A 24,324-nucleotide genomic window follows, 5' to 3' on the forward strand; every position below is an offset into this window, starting at 1 on the left:
CATCTGTGCACCAGCTAGGTGGTCTGGGAAATGTGACAGTTAGTAATGCTGCACCTGTGCACCAGCTAAGTGGTCTGGGAAATGTGACAGTTAGTAATGCTGCACCTGTGCACCAGATAGGTGATCTGGGAAATGTGACAGTTAGTAATGACTGCACTTGTACACCAGCTAGGTGGTTTTGGATATGTGACAGTTAGTAATGACTGTAGCTGTGCACCATCTAGGTGGTCTGGGAAATGTGACAGTTAGTAATGCTGCACCTGTGCACCAGCTAGGTGGTCTGGGAAATGTGACAGTTAGTAATGACTGCACTTGTGCACCAGCTAGGTGGTTTTGGATATGTGACAGTTAGTAATGACCACACCTTTGCACCAGCTAGGTGGTCTGGGATATGTGACAGTTAGTAATGCTGCACCTGTGCACCAGCTAGGTGGTCTGGGAAAGGAGACAATTAGCATTGACTACACATGTGCACCAGCTATAGTGTGGTGAGCACAGCGAGCCACCGAGCCCAAAGCGTGCCGAGCGCGAGTCCCGCGAGGGTACGCGGATTACTTTACATGTATTCCGCGTCCGCTCGCCACTCTTCGGGCTCGCCACACTATATAAAATCAACTCCACGCCGATGTGGATAGTGGGGGTATGAAAAGGTCGGAGGACGCGTTCTGCCGCCACTCGAAACGCTTTGGGGTGACATGGAGAGTGGTGCTGTTTTAGGTCTTTTACCATATGAACTACTGAGATCTCATCTCATCTCACATCTCACGCCACAAAAAAGGGCCATGCGATGCGATTTCACTCAGGGTGCAGTCAATAAATTAACTAAATTAACTACTGAGCGTACGTAGGAAATCTGGGCGCCCTGCTAGGAAACAAGTACCGTATTGACTATACCTGGGCACCAGCTAGATGGTCTGGGAAATGTAATGGTAGAGGGATAGGCGGATGGGGGAGACCAGTGCACAGTGCACAGTGTGGTAGATAAATGTAAATATTAAGAAACAATGTATTAAGTCCACTATAAAGCAGTCAATACAGTAGGTAAGGCTATTTTGCCTTACAAGAGGTCACAGGTTGTGGAGGTACACCCCAGACAGTCAAAAATATATGTATTGGGTAGAAAGAAAATGACTCTCGTTTTTCTTGGGGCACTCTTGTTTAAGAAAAATATATATATATTTTTTCTTTTAATCGTATCAATAGAATCAGTATACAATAAAGGTGTCCAATATATTCCCTGATGTATCCTAAAAATGGCTCTTTCTAGGCAGAAAAAAGTGAGGAGTGATTCCCAGAGAAATGGATAAATCTAAAATGTAACTTTTATTAAAGCTTGTTAAAAAAATTAGAAGACATATATACAATTAACACAAAGACAAACAAACAAAAATGTGCAATCATCTGCATGCTCAGTGTGGTTCGTCACAGCGGATTGGTAACATGGGTTGGGTTTTCACACCAAACTGTGGGTAGTTTTGTCTGGGTTGAAATGACACTGCAATGTATAGAATATGGGTATATCGATGAATCAATTATTCTCCATGTAATAGAAAATACATGGAGGAGAGAAAATTGCAGGTGTGTGCCCTGCAGATACATTTTATTAAACAGTGTTGGTGACCACTGGTCAAAATGAATCCAATGTTGCAATCAGTAACCCATAGACAAAAGAGGTCGCCTACACACACTAGTAGTAGATCAAATCAACTATTCACATTAATTACCCTCAAGAAAAAATGCAGTGTGCACATTGAAATTCACTAATGCTGCATTCTCATTGCCGCCCCTGCAAAATCCCGGGTTTTTCTTGCCGGATTTTTGGCGGGGCACAGAGCTTCTCAGCTCAACAGACCCCCTTCATACTGCACCTCAGACCCGGGAATTTCCCATGTCTGCCCCTTTCACACTGCTTTCCATGGTCTGCCTTCCAACAAGTGTGTGGAATTTGATTGGGTGTTGGGAAATTTGTACAAATTGCTGTGATTGGCTGTTTAAAAACCAGCTTTTATTGGCTGGCTGTCACATATCACATGATTACATCCCCAAATGAACCTGCTTTTTTGCATTTTGTGAGAAAAAACCCAGGTTTATGCTGTTCACACTGCCATACACCCGTGTATTACCCAGGAAAAACCCTGCAAAAAACCTGTGTGTGCATAACACCCGGGAATTTCACAAAGACCCTTTCACACTGAGACTGGACACAGGAAATTACTGCTTGCCCTGGCAAATACCCGGGTTTTTGCGGCAGTGAGAACAGGGTATAAGCAGTACAGTATGTGTTGTCTTAAACCTTAGGCCAGCGAAAATATAAGTGATTAACTATAATTATAACACTGTCCTGTGTCTTATATACAATGTTTGACACTATAAAGTGTCTAAGTATGCAGCCTCGATAAGTCTTAGTAGGGATAGCCATCGACCATCGATGATTCGAAATCATCGATGGTTCATGGTCGATGTTGAATGCCAGATGGTTTCCCACCATCGATGGAACAGCAAAACGATGTTTGCTTTTTTTTTTTCAAAGTGCAGGGACACTGAGCATAGCCCCGCCCCCGACACCCATGAAGCCCCGCCCCCGTGTTTTGATTGGCCCACAGGTCAATTAATCAAACACAATGGATGACCATCGTTATGTAAAAATATCGATGGTCATCCTTCGCATAGTTTAGCACTATCGATGGCCATGACAACGATGGCCATCCCTACCTCCTACCACCATAGATACACACATGAGGCTGTAGTTTGAGTCACACATGACCATAGAGGTTTGGGACACGTCCCCCTTACATGGATGTAAAAACAACTAGTAATAAGTCAGATCACTGCCATAGACACAGATTATTAGGCACCATGCCCTGGCACTACCATGTGCGGGAAGTTACAGTGACAGTGGGTGCGACATTGTGTATATTGACACGGAGATGTTATCTGACTGTGCCCTTTGTCTCTCCGGGTCGCGTTAACCCTGTGTATACCAGCCACCTCCCCATCATACAGCAGATACCATGGTGTAATACAGAGCAGGCTGGTGATGAAGGGGTTAAGATGATACCAGAGAATTTCACTGGTAATATGACAGGGACAGAGGGACAGCATATGTTACACGGGAGGGTGCGAGGGGACCCTATATATGTGTAATAAGGGAGATGCCAGGGCACCCGGTGACCCAGTGATAGCAGGTGAGTGTCTGACACGGCACATGGCGGATACATAGATAGATAGACAGCTGCCGGTTTTCTTTGGTTTAGTCCACAAAATCTTACACGGCAATAAAATTAAATGCAAAATTAAAATTATTGTTGTTTTAAATTTTCAATGAAAAACCGCAGAGAACCATCGGCGTGCAAACGCTTTCACTCCAAAACCATCGGCATGCAAACGCCGTCACTCCAAAACCATCGGCGTGCAAACGCCGTCACTCCAAAACCATCGGCGTGCAAATGCCGTCACTCCAAAACCATCGGCGTGCAAATGCCGTCACTCCAAAACCATCGGCGTGCAAATGCCGTCACTCCAAAACCATCAGCGTGCAAATGCCGTCACTCCAAAACTCTAACCTGGGATGTTTAGAATTCAATCTTTATATACTGTAGTTTGGTTATATTGTAATCTAATAGAAAGAATGTGATATCCAAGAGAGGATATCAAAAAGTCTCCCGGGTGGGGCACAGCCTTCTAAGATAATTAGTATCAGTTAAGATTAAACTTTATTAATACTAAAATTGATCCTGTGAGTGGATCAAATGACGGACATAAGACAAAGACATACAGATAACATATACAAATACATAAATGGAGAAAGTAGTGAAATATAATGTTATAAATGTCTGAAAGTGGGAGGGAAGATACCTCAATATTAGAAGAATGTCTAGAGAATATTTAGATAGATTTCAAAATTTCTTTCGGACAAAAACGCCTTCACTGACCATAAATGGTCTCAAAATAGTGAATAAATATCAATTAATAATATGTTTCAACTTGGCCCCCTGTGAACAACATAACAATCACTGTAACACCTATGTCCAAATGTCTAGTCGGACATGGAACAGTGCAGCTGCTGATGAGTTCCACTTCGATTTTTGCTAAGATGTTAAAGTTACAGAGTGAGGTTTAATGGTGATGAAATACCTGAGTTTTTGGTACTCAAATGGTGGCTGCTGCCTGTGCATATGATAGATATCAGTAGATGCACAGTTGAGCGGACCCTGAGAGCGTCACAGGTATAAGAGCACAGAGAAGGAGGTTTCTGCTGTTTCCAGGGGTGACCAGCCTGGCTCTGTTAGCCAAAGACAGCGCAGAGTCGGGTATTGGGTCCCCAGGGAATGAGAGAACCTCGATTGGATAAGTGGATAGTAAAGAGTACACCTTCACTCTGATCCCTGGTGTAAGCTGCTGTCCACTGTGTACAGGGATTGTTGTAGTGAACAGTGGTTGAGCGATAACACCCTGGCAGTGAAATGCGGAAAGAAGTATAGGGTGCACTATGGTATTTTGGATCCACTTATCTATTGCAGCAATACCGTGCAAAGGTTGTAATATCAGAAGGTGGAAAGCAGCGATATAGTATCTCTATATGTCCAACAATATAAATTGTAAAAATCCTGTAATCCAGTGGTTCCCAAACTGTGTGCCGTGGCACCCTGGGGTGCCTCAGGACAGTTGCAGGGGTGCCCTGAGTTGGTGGCCCAGGACCAATTAAAATGATTTATGATCAATATCACAGACAAAACCAGTGCTACCAATGATAACATTGACAAACAGTAGTAAATCCTGTCTCTTACCATGTAACTGACCCTAAGGATGACATATAAACACAACTTAAGATTTTTTTTTCTAAATTTATCGATAATTACGTACGCCGATGGTGAAACGTACGTCTTGCGGCACTGATATAATATCGTTGTCCACTCTGCTAGTTTACTTTTGTAACTACTATGGTCACAGAGGGTTAATGTGTTTCTCGTGTATCATATTGCTGCATCCACTTAAAAACACTGTAACAATTATTGACTATTAGTGTCTAACAAAACCTTTATCCCCAATCTTGTGGTTAGGACTTCTTTATTGGTCGCAATTAGGACCACTATATTTACTGTACCTCTTTACAGGAAATTAGTCATACACAACTTAAGGCTCTTTATGGCTATGTTAGATCTTAAATCTAGGATACATTAAACTTATGCCAATTTATCTGCCTACTTCCCACCAATAGGGATTACAGCAGTGGTTCCCAAACTTTTTTGAATCACGGTGCCCTTGAGCCTCAAAACAATTTCACGGCACCCCTTGGCCGAATGTTAATTATCGATAAATTTAGAAAAAAAAATCTTAAATTGTGTTTATATGTCATCCTTAGGGTCAGTTACATGGTAAGAGACAGGATTTACTACTGTTTGTCAATGTTATCATTGGTAGCACTGGTTTTGTCTGTGATATTGATCATAAATCATTTTAATTGGTCCTGGGCCACCAACTCAGGGCACCCCTGCAACTGTCCTGAGGCACCCCAGGGTGCCACGGCACATAGTTTGGGAACCACTGGATTACAGGATTTTTACAATTTATATTGTTGGACATATAGAGATACTATATCGCTGCTTTCCACCTTCTGATATTACAACCTTTGCACGGTATTGCTGCAATAGATAAGTGGATCCAAAATACCATAGTGCACCCTATACTTCTTTCCGCACCTCTCTGCCAGGGTGTTATCGCTCAACCACTGTTCACTACAACAATCCCTGTACACAGTGGACAGCAGCTTACACCAGGGATCAGAGTGAAGGTGTACTCTTTACTATCCACTTATCCAATCGAGGTTCTCTCATTCCCTGGGGACCCAATACCCGACTCTGCGCTGTCTTTGGCTAACAGAGCCAGGCTGGTCACCCCTGGAAACAGCAGAAACCTCCTTCTCTGTGCTCTTATACCTGTGACGCTCTCAGGGTCCGCTCAACTCTGCATCTACTGATATCTATCATATGCACAGGCAGCAGCCACCATTTGAGTACCAAAAACTCAGGTATTTCATCACCATTAAACCTCACTCTGTAACTTTAACATCTTAGCAAAAATCGAAGTGGAACTCATCAGCAGCTGCACTGTTCCATGTCCGACTAGACATTTGGACATAGGTGTTACAGTGATTGTTATGTTGTTCACAGGGGGCCAAGTTGAAACATATTATTAATTGATATTTATTCACTATTTTGAGACCATTTATGGTCAGTGAAGGCGTTTTTGTCCGAAAGAAATTTTGAAATCTATCTAAATATTCTCTAGACATTCTTCTAATATTGAGGTACCTTCCCTCCCACTTTCAGACATTTATAACATTATATTTCACTACTTTCTCCATTTATGTATTTGTATATGTTATCTGTATGTCTTTGTCTTATGTCCGTCATTTGATCCACTCACAGGATCAATTTTAGTATTAATAAAGTTTAATCTTAACTGATACTAATTATCTTAGAAGGCTGTGCCCCACCCGGGAGACTTTTTGATATCCTCTCTTGGATATCACATTCTTTCTATTACATTTACCCTACTCCCTGGGAGCACCTCCACAACTATATAATGCAACTGAATTTACTGTGTTGATTGGAGCAAACCTTCTTACCAATAGTCAAATTAGCCCAGTGCCCTTGGCCTCCGCCCCATCCCCTTTTTCCTTTTCTTGCAATTATATTGTAATCTGTTAGTATTTAGTAGCTATTGTTAATGTATACTCTTAAATGAAAAAAAAAATATTTAAAATAATTAAATGATCATTTATTGGGGCAGTTGTACTGAGCCATGGAAATACATAAAGTGGCTAAAATGTGGTCAAGTCTCTGAAAAATTGCATATGTGAGTTGGACTGCATCCCCCTATGTACAAAGGACAGTTTTTCTCTATACCTAGTAGGCATCAATAGAAGCCTATGGTCTTACCATAATCACCCAGTAACCCCGCAGCTGGTGCGTCATCCGGTGCCTGGGCAGACAAACGGACGCAGTAGTCTGATCTTTGGGTGAGCTGTCCTTGGCGATTTTATCCGCAATGCTCTGCGCATACTGGCAGTATTAACGTTGCTATGTACCCCATAATTGTACCGCATCCAAAACCTGATGTGTTGTACATATCTCCCAAAGGGATGCGGTCATTTGGTCTACTGCATTATGGTCGACAGTCATTAGGTCGAATCCATTAGGTCGACATGCTAAAAGGTCGACATGACTCTAGGTCGACATGGGAAAAGGTCGACATGATTCTAGTTCGAAAGGTCATTAGTTCGACAGGTCATTAGTTCGACAAGGTCATTAGTTCGACATTGTCTATGTCGACATTCACAAGGTCGACATGGAGTTTTTCACTGTTTTTTGAGCCAACATGTGCCGACAGGCGGTATTTCATGCCCTACCATCCACTAGGGCGTGGTGGGAGAATAAAATAGTGTGCCGAGCGTAGCGAGGCACCGTGCCCGACGCATAGCGAGCGCAGCGAGCAATGCGAGGGGATGCAGTGCACTTTAAACTGTGTCCATGTCGACTGTGTTGACATTCAGGTAAAAAAACAGTGAAAAACCCCATGTCGACCTTGTGAATGTCGACATAGACAATGTCGAACTAATGACCTTGTCGAACTAATGACCTGTCGAACTAATGACCTTTCGACCTAGACCATGTCGACCTAGACCATGTCGACCTTTTAGCATGTCGACCTAATGGATTCGACCTAATGACTTTCGACCATAATGCAATAGACCAAATGATCCCAACCCCTCCCAAAGTACCCACCAGATCCTGTCATTTATTGGCCGGTACTTTATCTCTCTCCAAAGTTTGCCACATTTCACCATTAATTCAGACCTGATCGCAGGGCACATTCTGTTTGCAAACAGGCAAAACCATGCTGAGAGAGAGAGAGAGAGATTTGGGTGGAGTTTGTACTCCAACTTGATATGTACAGTATATTGCAGTGTAGAAATAAAGCAGCCAGTATTTACCCTGCACAAAACAAAATAACTCACCCAAATCTAACTCTCTATGCACATGTTACATCTGCCCCACCAGCAGTGCAGCTAAGTTTTGCCCATTTGCAAACAAAAATGTGCCCTGCGATCACGTCTGAATTAGACCCCTACTCCTGCTGCGCACAGCACCTGTTCTGTCCCTTCCCTAAATCCTACCTGCTAAATACTTACCCCACGCTCCTCCGCCATCCTCTAAGGTCTGTCCCATGCTACAGCTCTCCCGCGCCATGCTGGAGATGGGAGAGACCATATCAGATTATTATATAGGTGAACGATGGTACCCCTACTAACATGGCTATCGCACATTACCAGGTAATACATCTGCGGATCACCCAGCTTCCTCTAGTACTACACACTGCTCCTCCCTGCATGATGCTGGCTCTGATGTGCCTGTGTCTCCTGCTGGGATCTACAGCGGCATCTAGTGGTGAGTAACAATTATCACAGCACTGTATGTAGCGGTACATATTAATTGACAGACGGACATAGGAATAGCACAAATAACATCTACAGTATACACAAAGCAGTGATCTAATAAAAAACAGAAAAAGCGAGTTACAACTTAAGATGACACCACAAGCAGGGGTGGATTTAGGGGTGAGGGCGCCCCTAGGCACAACAATAATGGCTGCCCCCCACCTAATTGTATTATCTTTATTGATTACTTAGAAGCCCTCATTTGATAATAGCCAATAGCAAATAAGCAATTGCAGTCATCGCGGGATGCAGTCGGTTGACCACTATTGGTCGATGGGCCGTAGATAAACATGGGGAAAAGGTCGACATACCTTATGTCGGCATGGTCAAAAGGTCAATATTAAAAAGGTCGAAATTAGTTTTTTTTTTAAATTCTAAAAATGCACTTTTTTGATACTTTACCATTCAAGTCTACCTATTGACGTCGACCTTATTACTGTTGAACTTTTGACCCATACTCGTTATTCGCACACTGTGGGCTGCTTAGAATAAACCGGTCCGCTTCGAATAAACCGGTCCGGCCTGGGTCAGATTGCGATCGCATCACCGATATCGCTATAAACGCAGCGACTGCATGTGACGCCACACAGCTGCCCAAAAACGGCCTGGACGTGCATACATTGTATGGATCGAGCCCCCTAGAGGCTGCGTCGCTGCCCTGTTGCCACCACGTCAACACCCACCGCTTTCAATCAAACTGCGATCGCATCCTTGCGGAATCACAGTTTGACCTAAAAAAATAAAAATATACTTTGATCCGTCAAAATAGCTCACGTACTGTACGGTTATTTTTTTCTTTTGTTCTTGATAAATGTGTCCTACGTGCATGCATATTCTAATATACTGCATGCCTACATTCTGTATGTAATTGTGACTGCATCTGCAGAAAAAAATGTTCTGCTACAGTGTTTACCAATCAAACAGTGTAACTTTATTTGTTATGCACAATTACACACAAAATATAGGCAAGCCGCATATCATTGTATGCACTGCACGCTATCGTACGCATCCACAGTCTTTCGATAATCTGTGAATTAGCAGAACAGCCATCACCTCTGAATCGGGCTCAATGTACAATATAATAACAATATACAATATAGTCGTATTGGTCAGATGTTTCCAGTCTATATGTTCTATGTCACCTTTCTCGCCCCCTCATAGTGCAGTCCCGTCTCTCGTCCTTCGTGGGGGAGTATGGTGCTGGTGGGGGAACGGCCTTCTCCTTCTCATCCCAACAGCTGAACGGGCCGATTACAGGTCTGCGAGTGAGCGAAAGTACGAGTAACATCATAGGGTAAGCCTCTGCAGAGTATTGCGCCATCTCCTTTTATGAAAATCATCCATGTCGTGTCCATGTCGACTGTGTCAACATTCAGGTAAAAAAAACCTGTGAAAACCCCATGTCAACATTTCGACCTAACCCATGTCGACCTAACGCCTGTGTTGACCTATACACCTGTCGACCTTGTAACATGTCTACCTTGACAACTGTCGACCTTGTGCCATGTCGACCTAGACCCCTGTCAACCTTGCTGTATGTCGACCCAACGGTGTTGACCATCATTAGGTCGACCCAATGATCCCAACCCTTCTAATCTATAGTAGATTACTTGTCTGCCCTCTTCCCACCCTCCTATCCCCTGTACATCTCTCTGAGCATCTTTCCTGCAGAGCATCTCTCCCACTAATGCCTTTGTATCCATGTCTTCCTCAGCATACAGTTCCAATATGGCGGCACCTGGAGTCCGTATTACGGTCATACAACAGGTACCCTGCATGAGGTCTTACTGCACCGGGGTGAATGCATCACGCAGGTGTCGGGGAAAGTGGCCTCTTACGTGAACGAGCTGGTCTTTGTGACCAATCGGGGAAGAATACTTAAATTTGGGCAACCCTCTGGCACCAGCTTTAACGATTTCCCTCTGTTTGACGACACCGTTCTCCGGTATGTCAGTGGCCGGTACTCCTCAGTCATCCACAGTATCGGCTTCCACTGGGGGCGTCCCGCCAAAATGAGCTCAGAACTCCAGGGTGGGGACTGAAAGATACCAAGCAAAAATATCACAGATCCCCACTCCATTCTTGTGTCCCTTCAGGTGTTCTCCACCTGTACCGTATGACCCCCTAATAAGCCATTTTATCACCCCTTACACCCCTTTCATTTTCAGACCTGTCTATTGTAAATAAATATGCTGTTCCCTGCTGTCTGTACATCTCATGTGTTACTGAATATGTAGAACAAACATTTAACAAAGGGGGAAGAAAAAATCTTAATGGGAAATTCCTGGTGCTGTGAACAGTGATCAAAATCCTGCAATGATTCTAATCAGCCACAAGGTGGCGATGTTCATAACAGTCATTTTGCTGCACTGAATGGTTTTGCACATACAGAAAAGTGCAGACCCTCCAGTATGACCCCATTCAAACCAGCAGTGGTATCCAGGGCCGATGCAAGGCACCAGAGCGCCCCAGGCAAGTCGGGGTGGGGGCGCCCCGGTGTCTGCCGCCCGGGTACCTGTCCTGCGGCGCTGTAAAGCTGGTGGCGGCAGCTGGGGGTCCCTGCAGTCAATAAGAAATAACGAGCGCTATCCGCCGGGCTATGCGGAAGCGCTTCTGTTTTGGAAACACTGGCCGCACGGCGCACGCTGATTGGCTGAATCTCAGCCAATCAGCGTGCGGTCAGTGTTTCCAAAACAGAAGCGCTTCCGCATAGCCCGGCGGATAGCGCTCGTTATTTCTTATTGACTGCAGGGACCCCCCTCTGCTGCCGCCGCCGCCAGCTTTTACGCACATATACGCCGCAGGACAGGTACCCGGGCGGCAAGGGGGGGGGGGGCGAAATACCGCCCTCCAGTGGCCGGCGCCCTAGGCAAATGCCTAGATTTGCCTAGTGTTGGCGCCGGCCCTGGTGGTATCCGCTAGTCGGGAGGTAACGTCACAGCTGGTGGACACATTTATACATGGTAGCACTTTCCACAGGTGGAGATAATTACTTCACTTGTGATTCTGGGAGGAGACCTGGAAACCATTAACTGTTGGTAGCTCTCGAGGACTGGAGTTGGCTACCCCTGCTATAGATTATTGGACAATCGCATTAACAGAATTCAATAAACAAATTCATATGATTTGCAAATGCTTCCAAAAAACCCCCCCTTTTTGCACATGGACACCTGGGGTCAGGACTGAGGACGGGACCATCGCAACACCATCAAATGTTTAACATTCGCTGGCGACAAACATCTAACACTGCCATTGGATGGTAAAACCACTTCCAGTACAGAAATCGATGGTACAGTACTGATACAGAGGCCCGACTACTGCCGAAATGCGTTAGCTCAGAAGAACAGGACAGTGCGATAAGCATCCACCCACAGGCGCACCGCCAACGGGGCACGGAACGCCCTGATACCCCCACAGATAAATCTCTGTGTCTATCAATTTAACTCTTTCTACTCCAAGAAATCCTTCAACTCCCAAATCCCCTTTTGGCTTCCTGAGCACTTTGCACCACAATAATGGTCTCACTCCTGAAACAGAACAGAACAGAGATAACTGATCTCTCCACCACACTGTAGCTCTCAGGCGCTGATGCAGGTAGTGGACACTAGGTGGCAGCAGTATTCTGTTTAGCTAAAGGATCAGCAAAGGGAAATACACTTTGGTCGTCATTGCTGCCATATACTGTATCATGCGCACACATATGTGGGTAATTCAGACCTGAGTGTACAGCTGCGAATTTGCACGATTATCGATAGACTGCGCATGCGTACGGTCCGCAGTATGCTCGTGTAAGGCCGTGTTGCAATAAAACCCTTCTACTTTTTCTATTCGCAAGCTGCTCCCAAGGTGATTGACAGGAAGTGGGTGCCCGGGGGTGGAAAGCGGACGTCTATTTGGAGTGTCCGGGGAAACGCAGGGAGTGTCCGGGAAAACGCTGGGAGTGTCCGGGAAAACGCAGGGAGTGTCCGGGAAAACGCAGGGAGTGTCCGGGAAAACGCAGGGAGTGTCCGGGAAAACGCAGGGAGTGTCCGGGAAAACGCAGGGAGTGTCCGGGAAAACGCAGGGAGTGTCCGGGAAAACGCAGGGAGTGTCCGGGAAAACGCAGGGAGTGTCCGGGAAAACGCAGGGAGTGTCCGGGAAAACGCAGGGAGTGTCCGGGAAAACGCAGGGAGTGTCCGGGAAAACGCAGGGAGTGTCCGGGAAAACGCAGGGAGTGTCCGGGAAAACGCGGGGAGTGTCCGGGAAAACGCGGGGAGTGTCCGGGAAAACGCGGGGGAGTGTCCGGGAAAACGCGGGGAGTGTCCGGGAAACCGCGGGGAGTGTCCGGGAAACCGCGGGGAGTGTCCGGGAAAACGCGGGGAGTGTCCGGGATAACGCGGGGAGTGTCCGGGATAACGCGGGGAGTGTCCGGGAAAACGCGGAGAGTGTCCGGGAAAACGCAGGGAGTGTCCGGGAAAACGCAGGGAGTGTCCGGGAAAACGCAGGGAGTGTCCGGGAAAACGCAGGGAGTGTCCGGGAAAGCGCAGGGAGTGTCCGGGAAAGCGCAGGGAGTGTCCGGGAAAGCGCAGGGAGTGTCCGGGAAAACGCAGGGAGTGTCCGGGAAAACGCAGGGAGTGTCCGGGAAAACGCAGGGAGTGTCCGGGAAAACGCAGGGAGTGTCCGGGAAAACGCAGGGAGTGTCCGGGAAAACGCAGGGAGTGTCCGGGAAAACGCAGGGAGTGTCCGGGAAAACGCAGGGAGTGTCCGGGAAACCGCTGGGAGTGTCCGGGAAAACGCAGGGAGTGTCCGGGAAAACGCGGGGAGTGTCCGGGAAAACGCGGGGAGTGTCCGGGAAAACGCGGGGAGTGTCCGGGATAACGCGGGGAGTGTCCGGGAAAACGCAGAGAGTGTCCGGGAAAACGCGGGGAGTGTCCGGGAAAACGCAGGGAGTGTCCGGGAAAGCGCAGGGAGTGTCCGGGAAAACGCAGGGAGTGTCCGGGAAAACGCAGGGAGTGTCCGGGAAAACGCAGGGAGTGTCCGGGAAAACGCAGGGAGTGTCCGGGAAAACGCAGGGAGTGTCCGGGAAAACGCAGGGAGTGTCCGGGAAACCGCAGGGAGTGTCCGGGAAACCGCAGGGAGTGTCCGGGAAACCGCTGGGAGTGTCCGGGAAACCGCTGGGAGTGTCCGGGAAAACGCAGGGAGTGTCCGGGAAAACGCAGAGAGTGTCCGGGAAAACGCAGGGAGTGTCCGGGAAAACGCAGGGAGTGTCCGGGAAACCGCAGGGAGTGTCCGGGAAAACGCAGGGAGTGTCCGGGAAAACGCAGGGAGTGTCCGGGAAAACGCAGGGAGTGTCCGGGAAAACGCAGGGAGTGTCCGGGAAAACGCAGGGAGTGTCCGGGAAAACGCAGGGAGTGTCCGGGAAAACGCAGGGAGTGTCCGGGAAAACAGTGGGAGTGTCCGGGAAAACGCAGGGAGTGTCCGGGAAAACGCAGGGAGTGTCCGGGAAACCGCAGGGAGTGTCCGGGAAACCGCTGGGAGTGTCCGGGAAAACGCAGGGAGTGTCCGGGAAAACGCAGAGAGTGTCCGGGAAAACGCAGGGAGTGTCCGGGAAAACGCAGGGAGTGTCCGGGAAAACGCAGGGAGTGTCCGGGAAAACGCAGGGAGTGTCCGGGAAAACGCAGGGAGTGTCCGGGAAACCGCAGGGAGTGTCCGGGAAACCGCTGGGAGTGTCCGGGAAAACGCAGGGAGTGTCCGGGAAAACGCAGGGAGTGTCCGGGAAAACGCAGGGAGTGTCCGGGAAAACGCAGGGAGTGTCCGGGAAACCGCTGGGAGTGTCCGGGAAAACGCAGGGAGTGTCCGGGGAAACGCAGGGAGTGTCCGGGGAAACGCAGGGAGTGTCCGGGAAAACGCAGGGAGTGTCCGGGAAAACGCAGGGAGTGTCCGGGAAAACGCAGGGAGTGTCCGGGAAAACGCAGGGAGTGTCCTGGAAAACGCAGGGAGTGTCCGGGAAAACGCAGGGAGTGTCCGGGAAAACGCAGGGAGTGTCCTGGAAAACGCAGGGAGTGTCCGGGAAAACGCAGGGAGTGTCCGGGAAAACAGTGGGAGTGTCCGGGAAAACGCTGGGAGTGTCCGGGAAAACGCAGGGAGTGTCCGGGAAAACGCTGGGAGTGTCCGCGAAAACGCAGAGAGTGTCCGGGAAAACGCAGGGAGTGTCCGGGAAAACGCAGGGAGTGTCCGGGAAAACGCAGGGAGTGTCCGGGAAAACGCAGGGAGTGTCCGGGAAAACGCAGGGAGTGTCCGGGAAAACGCAGGGAGTGTCCGGGAAAACGCAGGGAGTGTCCTGGGAAAACGCAGGGAGTGTCCGGGAAAACGCAGGGAGTGTCCGGGAAAACGCAGGGAGTGTCCGGGAAAACGCAGGGAGTGTCCGGGAAAACGCAGGGAGTGTCCGGGAAAACGCAGGGAGTGTCCGGGAAAACGGAGGGAGTGTCCGGGAAAACGCTGGGAGTGTCCGCGAAAACGCAGAGAGTGTCTGGGAAAACGCAGGGAGTGTCCAGGAAAATGCAGGGAGTGTCTGGAAAAACCCAGGGAGTGTCCTGGAAAACGCAGGGAGTGTCTGGAAAAAACTCAGGGAGTGTCCGGGAAAACGCAGGGAGTGTCCGGTGGGAAAATGCGAGTGAGAAGGAATTTGCCTTTGCGAATGAACCAGAATAAGGGCCATAGTACAGCTTTGCATTGCCCGAAGGTCCGTCCGGTGTCTACACATGGCATCACCCAGTAACAAATAGAGATGCCATTGAAATGCATAGTGTATGTCTTCCTTTCCCATGCTCATGCGGAAACAAGCAAGATAGACTTGGCTAATGGATGCCAGATGAAGCGGCAGGCTGGGTGGCTAGGTAGACCGGACACAGCAGTAGCAGTGATTCTGGTGCCATGTTACAGCCATCAGCAGATAACAGCCGCGACACGCCTGTGTTTTCCCAGTCACTTCCCATAACACCTCCAGGCGGCCATTTTCTGTCAGCGAAGAACTCCTCATTGGGAGCAATACTGCAGCGACCACTTTGCGCCCACACAACTGCAACCGCAGCTATCGCACAGTCTCTGATAATCGCCCCTTTGGTCACAAGCCTGAGTTTGCCCCTCTATGTCACTTTACACTGGCAATATTCATCGCTGTATCTTTTATTTCAGGTGAATACATTCATTCACACATTCCTGTCCCCATGCCCTTCATTTACCACATGTAACATAGGTCTCTGGAACATTAAATGTGAGGCATTATATACAGAACCAGAGTCTGTAATAAGTAACAGGCCCGGGGGGGAGTGTGCGGGGGGGAAATGCCTGAGGAGCCCCAGACAAACAGACTCTCTTAGGCGGGAGTCTCAGCTGCCTAATTATAGGCCTTACCCCCGGCCCATATAGTAAGACCCTGAATACTATAATAGTAGAGTACGAATGGTGAACGCTGAGGAGACGTGACAAGGAAATCAGCAGTTATGTCAGGTAACAAAGATGTACTGTCCCCAGTGGGTCTCCCTCATTACCTATAAGCCTGGTGCACGAAGCCGCCACAGCAGACATGGCTGCTAACAAGGTGGATTATTGATTGGCCACAGTCACCAGAGACGTGGGACAGACAGGCGCTGGTTCTGTGTTCGCAGGATGAGATATACAGAGACTGTTAGTGGCAGATATAATGGAAGGATGGAACGAGAGGGACGCTAGACAGGGGCCCAGGGCAACGAGCCGGGATGTTGATGTGGATATAAAGATACTGACAGTGGATGCCGGCTCTCTGGAAGGAATTCACATTGTTCTTAACCATTCGCTGCCATCCATACATTGTATATCAGCGGTAGGAAATCGGCCACTGGAGTGGCTGTGGGACTAAAAATCCCAGCATGCCATCTGAGTGTTCAGTCACCAGCCTCCATTTGCAAATGGCGACCAAGCATAAATGTTTTGCACAGATGTACATAAAAGTCCGCCCAGCGCACAAGGGGGATATACGTTACAACCAGTGACATCACATCAATGGGGATATACACACTCAGTGACATCACATCAAAGGGGCATACACTTCACAGCCAGTGACATCACATCAAGGGGGCATATACTTCACAGCCAGTGACATCACATCAAGGGGGCATACACATACCCAGTGACATCACATTAATGGGGATACACACACTCAGTGACATCACATCAAGGGGGCATACACTTCACAACCAGTGACATCACATCAAGGGGGCATACACTTCACAGCCAGTGACATCACATCAAGGGGGATACACTTCACAGCCAGTGACATCACATCAATGAAGATACACACAGCCAGTAACATCACCTCAAAGGGACATACACTTCACAGCCAGTGACATCACATCAAGGGGGCATACATTTCACACCATACAGTACTTGCCTACCTGACCCTCTCCATGAGGAAGAAAATGCTCTGTTCCTGGGCTTCCCTGGTAATGTAGGATTACCATCACCTGTGGTGACACCTTTCTTATCAATTACCTAGCTCCCCACAGGTGCTGGCAATCATACATTATCCATACCTCCCAGCATGCCCCTCTCCAGGAAGACACAATGCTCTGTTCCTGGGCTTCCCTGGTAATGTATGATTGCCATCACCTGTGGTGACACCTTTCTTATCAATTACCTAGCTTCCACAGGTGCTGGCAATCTTACATTACCAGGGAAGGCCAGTAACAGAGCATTGTGTCCCTTATGGAGAGGGTCAGGTAGGAAAGTACTGTTCTGCTCCGCCTGCCGCAGATCAAGTATGCTTCACAGCCAGTGACATCACATCAAGGGGGCATACACTTCACAGCCAGTGACATCATATCAATGGGAGGTACACTTCACAGCCAGTGACATCACACCAAGGGGGCATACACTTCACACCCAGGGACATCACATCAAGGGGGCATACACTTCACAGCCAGTGACATCACATAAATGGGAGGTACAATTCACAGTCAGTGACATCACATCAATGGGAGGAAAAATTCACAGTCAGTGACATCACATCAATGGGAGGTACACTTCACAGCCAGTGACATCACATCAATGGGAGGTACACTTCACAGCCAGTGACATCACATCAATGGGAGGAAAAATTCACAGTCAGTGACATCACATCAATGGGAGGTACACTTCACAGCCAGTGACATCACATCAATGGGAGGTACACTTCACAGCCAGTGACATCACATCAATGGGAGGTACAATTCACAGTCAGTGACATCACATTAATGGGAGGTACACTTCACAGCCAGTGACATCACATCAATGGGAGGTACACTTCACAGCCAGTGACATCACATCAATGGGAGGTACACTTCACACCCAGTGACATCACATCAAGAGGGCATACACTTCACAGCCAGTGACATCACATCAATGGGAGGTACAATTCACAGTCAGTGACATCACATCAATGGGAGGAAAAATTCACAGTCAGTGACATCACATCAATGGGAGGTACACTTCACAGCCAGTGACATCACATCAATGGGAGGTACACTTCACAGCTAGTGACATCACTTCAAGGGGAGGTACAATTCACAGTCAGTGACATCACATCAATGGGAGGTACAATTAACAGTCAGTGACATCACATCACAGAATTGTACACAGAAAGTTGAAAAAATGAACCCCCCCCCCCAAATAGTGTGTCTGCCATTGTTACGACGACCACAAACTACTTTTAACATGTCGACATTATGTTGTCGACCTACTAACTGCTGCCCTATCATCCAGAAGGAGTGCCACCTGTACTAGAAATGTGAATAAGTAGCAATAATAGGTGCAGGAATTTAAATAACCAGTGGCAGATCCAGGGGTGGGGCTGCAGCACAGTTCAAAATTCAAATCGGGGAGCCACACCCACTGCCAGTGAGCCAGTTTGGAATGGCAGTTGGTGTTTTTCCTCTATTTGAATTTCGCACTTTCTACCAGACCACAGGGGGTTACCTGGCATCGTGCTGCAGCTGGCAGAGACTGACACTGCCGAGTCAGGGGTTAATGCTGAGCTGTAGGGAGGGGATGCAGTTAAAATCCCGGTGGCCGGGATCCCGGCGTTCAGAATCCCGACGCCGGAATCCCGACACTTTCTCCCTCCGTGGGTGTCCACGACACCCCTGGAGGGAGAATAAATTAGCAGCGAGCCCGCAAGGGGGGGGGGGGCTATCCATGTCCCCCCCCTCGTCTGGATTTCGGCGGTCGGGATTCCGGCGTCGGGATTTTGAACGCCGGGATTTCATATTGAATCCGTAGGGAGGGACTCCCAGGGCAGGGAGTGCAGCTGGACAACAAGGCTGCTATTGCAGCGACTGGCTGGGCCTGTCTCAGGAGGCTGGTGAGTCCTGACAGTGCTGACGGGGGAGGACTCAGAGAATGTCACAGTCATTGTCAGCTGATGAGACCTGAGCAATTCTACACTGGCACCTGGGACACTACAGCCTGGGGGAGAGTGACTTCCTACCTACTGTGTGTGACAGCTCCGACCAGCTCAGCGCCAGCCACAGCGCTCTGGTGTCTGCGGGTCTTACAGCGACATCTCAATCTCCCACATCTCTCTTGTAGATCCTTATATACACCCTGGTCACAGGAGCTGGCAATCTGACCGTCACTGATTCCCAAACAACCGGTCACAGGAGCTGACAATCTGCCCATCACAAACATGCCATAGCCACTATGATACATATATTTCCCCCTAAAATCTGGGTCTGTAATGACATGAACCCTGGCAGAGCTTATGGGTTCTAAAGGGTCTTGGGCCAGGGGCATGGCAGAGTTTGGGGGTAGGGTCATGTGACACAGGTAGGTCTGCATAGTGCTGATGGTTCTGCTGCTTAGACCTCCATTGCCAAGTGCTGTGATAATGGGAACAGTAAGACCCCACATTACAGTGTGACTTGGTCTCTGCCGCAGCCTTCACGCAAATTGCAAGTGACAGATCCCTGTTAATTGTGTCATCATGCCCAATTACCGTCACCTAGGTCCCAATGAGTCAGGTGACACAACAGGCTGTAGCTGTCTCCATTTTGCTGGCTCCTTCTCTTACAGTATGTTGAAGGTTCAGTCACCAGAGTGCCGTCCTATATTCACATTACACCACCCAGCATTATACCCCGGGCAGTGCCATCTCCCCTCACACAGCATTATACCCCGGGCAGTGCCATCTCCCCTCACACAGCATTATACCCCGGGCAGTGCCATCTCCCCTCACACAGCATTATACCCCTGGCAGTGCCATCTCCCCTCACATAGCATTATACCCCAGGCAGTGCCATCTCCCCTCACACAGCATTATACCCCGGGCAGTGCCATCTCCCCTCGCACAGCATTATACCCCGGGCAGTGCCATCTCCCCTCATACAGCATTATACCCCGTGCAGTGCCATCTCCCCTCACACAGCATTATACCCCGGGCAGTGCCATATCCCCTCACATAGCATTATACCCCGTGCAGTGCCATCTCCCCTCACACAGCATTATACCCCGGGCAGTGCCATCTCCCCTCACACAGCATTATACCCCGGGCAGTGCCATCTCCCCTCACACAGCATTAGGTACTTGTGTATTTTGGCGGCGCCCATCGCATCGCATACCATAACACATGCGATGGTATGCGATGCGACGCGATATCGTACGATAGTGCACGATGGCATACAATTTTGAAATTGTATGCCATTGTACATGGCATACGATGCCATAGGATGCGATGCGATGCGATTAAACATTGTATAAGCACCCTAATGGGTGCTTATACTATGTTAAGCACCCAAATGGGTGCTTACAATGTTAAATGCACCCCCACGCCACCCCCCACTATAAACGTGAACCCGAAGCGTGGCGAGCGCAGCGAGCCCGCGAGGGGCGGCGGTACGCGTCCTACGACCTTTTCATACCCCCACTATCCACGTCGGCGTGGAGTTGAGAATAGAATAGTGTGGCGAGCGCAGCGAGCCACCGAGCCCGAAGCGTGGCGAGCGCAGCGAGCCCCGCGAGGGGACGCGGATACCTTCACAGGTAAACGCGTCCCCTCGCGGGCTTCACAGGTGTCCGCGTCGCCACGGACACCTGTGAAGCCCGCGAGGGGACGCGTATAACTGTGAAGGTATCCGCGTCCGCTCACCACGCTTCGGGCTCGGTGGCTCGCTGCGCTCGCCACACTATTCTATTCTCAACTCCACGCCGACGTGGATAGTGGGGGTATGAAAAGGTCGTAGGACGCGTACCGCCGCCCCTCGCGGGCTCGCTGCGCTCGCCACGCTTCGGGTTCACGTTTATAGTGGGGGGTGGCGTGGGGGTGCATTTAACATTGTTAGCACCCATTTGGGTGCTCAAAAGCACCCTTTAGGGTGCTTATACGATTTTTGGTCGTATAGGGGGTCAAAATCGCGTCGCATCGCATCGCATGCCATCGGGTGCATGGCATACGATGCGATGCGATCTGTTCGTCGTACGACGGACATCGGGGGCGCCGCCAAAATACACAAGTACCCAGCATTATACCCCTGGCAGTGCCATCTCCCCTCACATAGCATTATACCCCAGGCAGTGCCATCTCCCCTCATACAGCATTATACCCCGTGCAGTGCCATCTCTCCTCACACAGCATTATACCCCGGGCAGTACCATCTCCCCTCACACAGCATTATACCCCGAGCAGTGCCATCTCCCCTCACACAGCATTATACCCCGGGCAGTGCCATCTCCCCTCACACAGCATTATACCCGGGCAGTGCCATCTCCCCTCACACAGCATTATACCCCGGGCAGTGCCATCTCCCCTCACACAGCATTATACCCCGTGCAGTGCCATCTCCCCTCACACAGCATTATACCCCGGGCAGTGCCATCTCCCCTCACACAGCATTATACCCCGGGCAGTGCCATCTCCCCTCACACAGCATTATACCCCGTGCAGTACCATCTCCCCTCACACAGCATTATACCCCGGGCAGTGCCATCTCCCCTCACACAGCATTATACCCCAGGCAGTGCCATCTCCCCTCACACAGCATTATACCCCGGGCAGTGCCATCTCCCCTCACACAGCATTATACCCCTGGCAGTGCCATCTCCCCTCACACAGCATTATACTCCGTGCAGTGCCATCTCCCCTCACACAGCATTATACCCCTGGCAGTGCCATCTCCCCTCACACAGCATTATAGCCCGGGCAGTGCCATCTCCCCTCACACAGCATTATAGCCCAGGCAGTGCCATCTCCCCTCACACAGTATTATACCCCTGGCAGTGCCATCTCCCCTCACACAGCATTATACCCCGTGCAGTGCCATCTCCCCTCACACAGCATTATACACCTGGCAGTGCCATCTCCCCTCACACAGCATTATACCCCAGGCAGTGCCATCTCCCCTCACACAGCATTATACCCCGTGCAGTGCCATCTCCCCTCACACAGCATTATACACCTGGCAGTGCCATCTCCCCTCACACAGCATTATAGCCCAGGCAGTGCCATCTCCCCTCACACAGTATTATACACCTGGCAGTGCCATCTCCCCTCACACAGCATTATACCCCAGGCAGTGCCATCTCCCCTCACACAGCATTATACCCCGTGCAGTGCCATCTCCCCTCACACAGCATTATACACCTGGCAGTGCCATCTCCCCTCACACAGCATTATAGCCCAGGCAGTGCCATCTCCCCTCACACAGTATTATACCCCTGGCAGTGCCATCTCCCCTCACACAGCATTATACCCCGTGCAGTGCCATCTCCCCTCACACAGCATTATACACCTGGCAGTGCCATCTCCCCTCACACAGCATTATACCCCATGCAGTACCATCTCCCCTCACACAGCATTATACCCCAGGCAGTGCCATCTCCCCTCACACAGCATTATACCCCGGGCAGTGCCATCTCCCCTCACACAGCATTATACCCCGGGCAGTGCCATCTCCCATCATACAGCATTATACCCCGGACAGTGCCATCTCCCCTCACATAGCATTATAGCCCAGGCAGTGCCATCTCCCCTCACACAGCATTATACCCCGTGCAGTGCCATCTCCCCTCACACAACATTATAGCCCGGGCAGTGCCATATCCCCTCACACAGCATTATAGCCCGGGCAGTGCCATCTCCCCTCACACAGCATTATACCCCGGGCAGTGCCATCTCCCCTCACACAGCATTATACCCCGTGCAGTGCCATCTCCCCTCACACAGCATTATAGCCCGGGCAGTACCATCTCCCCTCACACAGCATTATACCCTGTGCAGTGCCATCTCCCCTCACACAGCATTATACACCTGGCAGTGCCATCTCCCCTCACACAGCATTATAGCCCGGGCAGTACCATCTCCCCTCACACAGCATTATAGCCCGTGCAGTGCCATCTCCCCTCACACAGCATTATACCCCGGGCAGTGCCATCTCCCCTCACACAGCATTATACCCCGGGCAGTGCCATCTCCCCTCACACAGCATTATACCCCGTGCAGTACCATCTCCCCTCACACAGCATTATACCCCGGGCAGTGCCATCTCCCCTCACACAGCATTATACCCCAGGCAGTGCCATCTCCCCTCACACAGCATTATACCCCGGGCAGTGCCATCTCCCCTCACACAGCATTATACCCCTGGCAGTGCCATCTCCCCTCACACAGCATTATACTCCGTGCAGTGCCATCTCCCCTCACACAGCATTATACCCCTGGCAGTGCCATCTCCCCTCACACAGCATTATAGCCCGGGCAGTGCCATCTCCCCTCACACAGCATTATAGCCCAGGCAGTGCCATCTCCCTTCACACAGTATTATACCCCTGGCAGTGCCATCTCCCCTCACACAGCATTATACCCCGTGCAGTGCCATCTCCCCTCACACAGCATTATACACCTGGCAGTGCCATCTCCCCTCACACAGCATTATACCCCAGGCAGTGCCATCTCCCCTCACACAGCATTATACCCCGTGCAGTGCCATCTCCCCTCACACAGCATTATACACCTGGCAGTGCCATCTCCCCTCACACAGCATTATACCCCTGGCAGTGCCATCTCCCCTCACACAGCATTATACCCCGTGCAGTGCCATCTCCCCTCACACAGCATTATACACCTGGCAGTGCCATCTCCCCTCACACAGCATTATACCCCATGCAGTACCATCTCCCCTCACACAGCATTATACCCCAGGCAGTGCCATCTCCCCTCACACAGCATTATACCCCGTGCAGTGCCATCTCCCCTCACACAGCATTATACACCTGGCAGTGCCATCTCCCCTCACACAGCATTATACCCCATGCAGTACCATCTCCCCTCACACAGCATTATACCCCAGGCAGTGCCATCTCCCCTCACACAGCATTATACCCCGGGCAGTGCCATCTCCCCTCACACAGCATTATACCCCGGGCAGTGCCATCTCCCATCATACAGCATTATACCCCGGACAGTGCCATCTCCCCTCACACAGCATTATAGCCCAGGCAGTGCCATCTCCCCTCACACAGCATTATACCCCGTGCAGTGCCATCTCCCCTCACACAACATTATAGCCCGGGCAGTGCCATATCCCCTCACACAGCATTATAGCCCGGGCAGTGCCATCTCCCCTCACACAGCATTATACCCCGGGCAGTGCCATCTCCCCTCACACAGCATTATACCCCGGGCAGTGGCATCTCCCCTCACACAGCATTATAGCCCGGGCAGTACCATCTCCCCTCACACAGCATTATACCCTGTGCAGTGCCATCTCCCCTCACACAGCATTATACACCTGGCAGTGCCATCTCCCCTCACACAGCATTATAGCCCGGGCAGTACCATC

At 49.9% G+C, this 24,324-nt stretch overlaps 1 protein-coding gene across 1 annotated transcript; it reads left to right on the plus strand.

The window, feature by feature from the left end:
- Positions 1–5,978: 5,978 nt before the first annotated feature.
- On the plus strand, positions 5,979–10,664 carry LOC146021377 (zymogen granule membrane protein 16-like). The gene is made up of 4 exons (XM_083155163.1): positions 5,979–6,028; positions 8,336–8,450; positions 9,662–9,794; positions 10,215–10,664. Exons 2-4 carry the CDS (start codon positions 8,393–8,395, stop codon positions 10,540–10,542), a joined length of 519 nt encoding a protein of 172 aa, XP_083011289.1. The 5' UTR covers positions 5,979–6,028; positions 8,336–8,392; the 3' UTR covers positions 10,543–10,664.
- The last annotated feature ends 13,660 nt before the right edge of the window (positions 10,665–24,324 follow it).

This window comes from Crinia signifera, chromosome 7 (genome assembly GCF_055691185.1).
Source record: "Crinia signifera chromosome 7, ASM5569118v1, whole genome shotgun sequence".
Taxonomy (NCBI): Eukaryota; Metazoa; Chordata; class Amphibia; order Anura; family Myobatrachidae; genus Crinia; species Crinia signifera.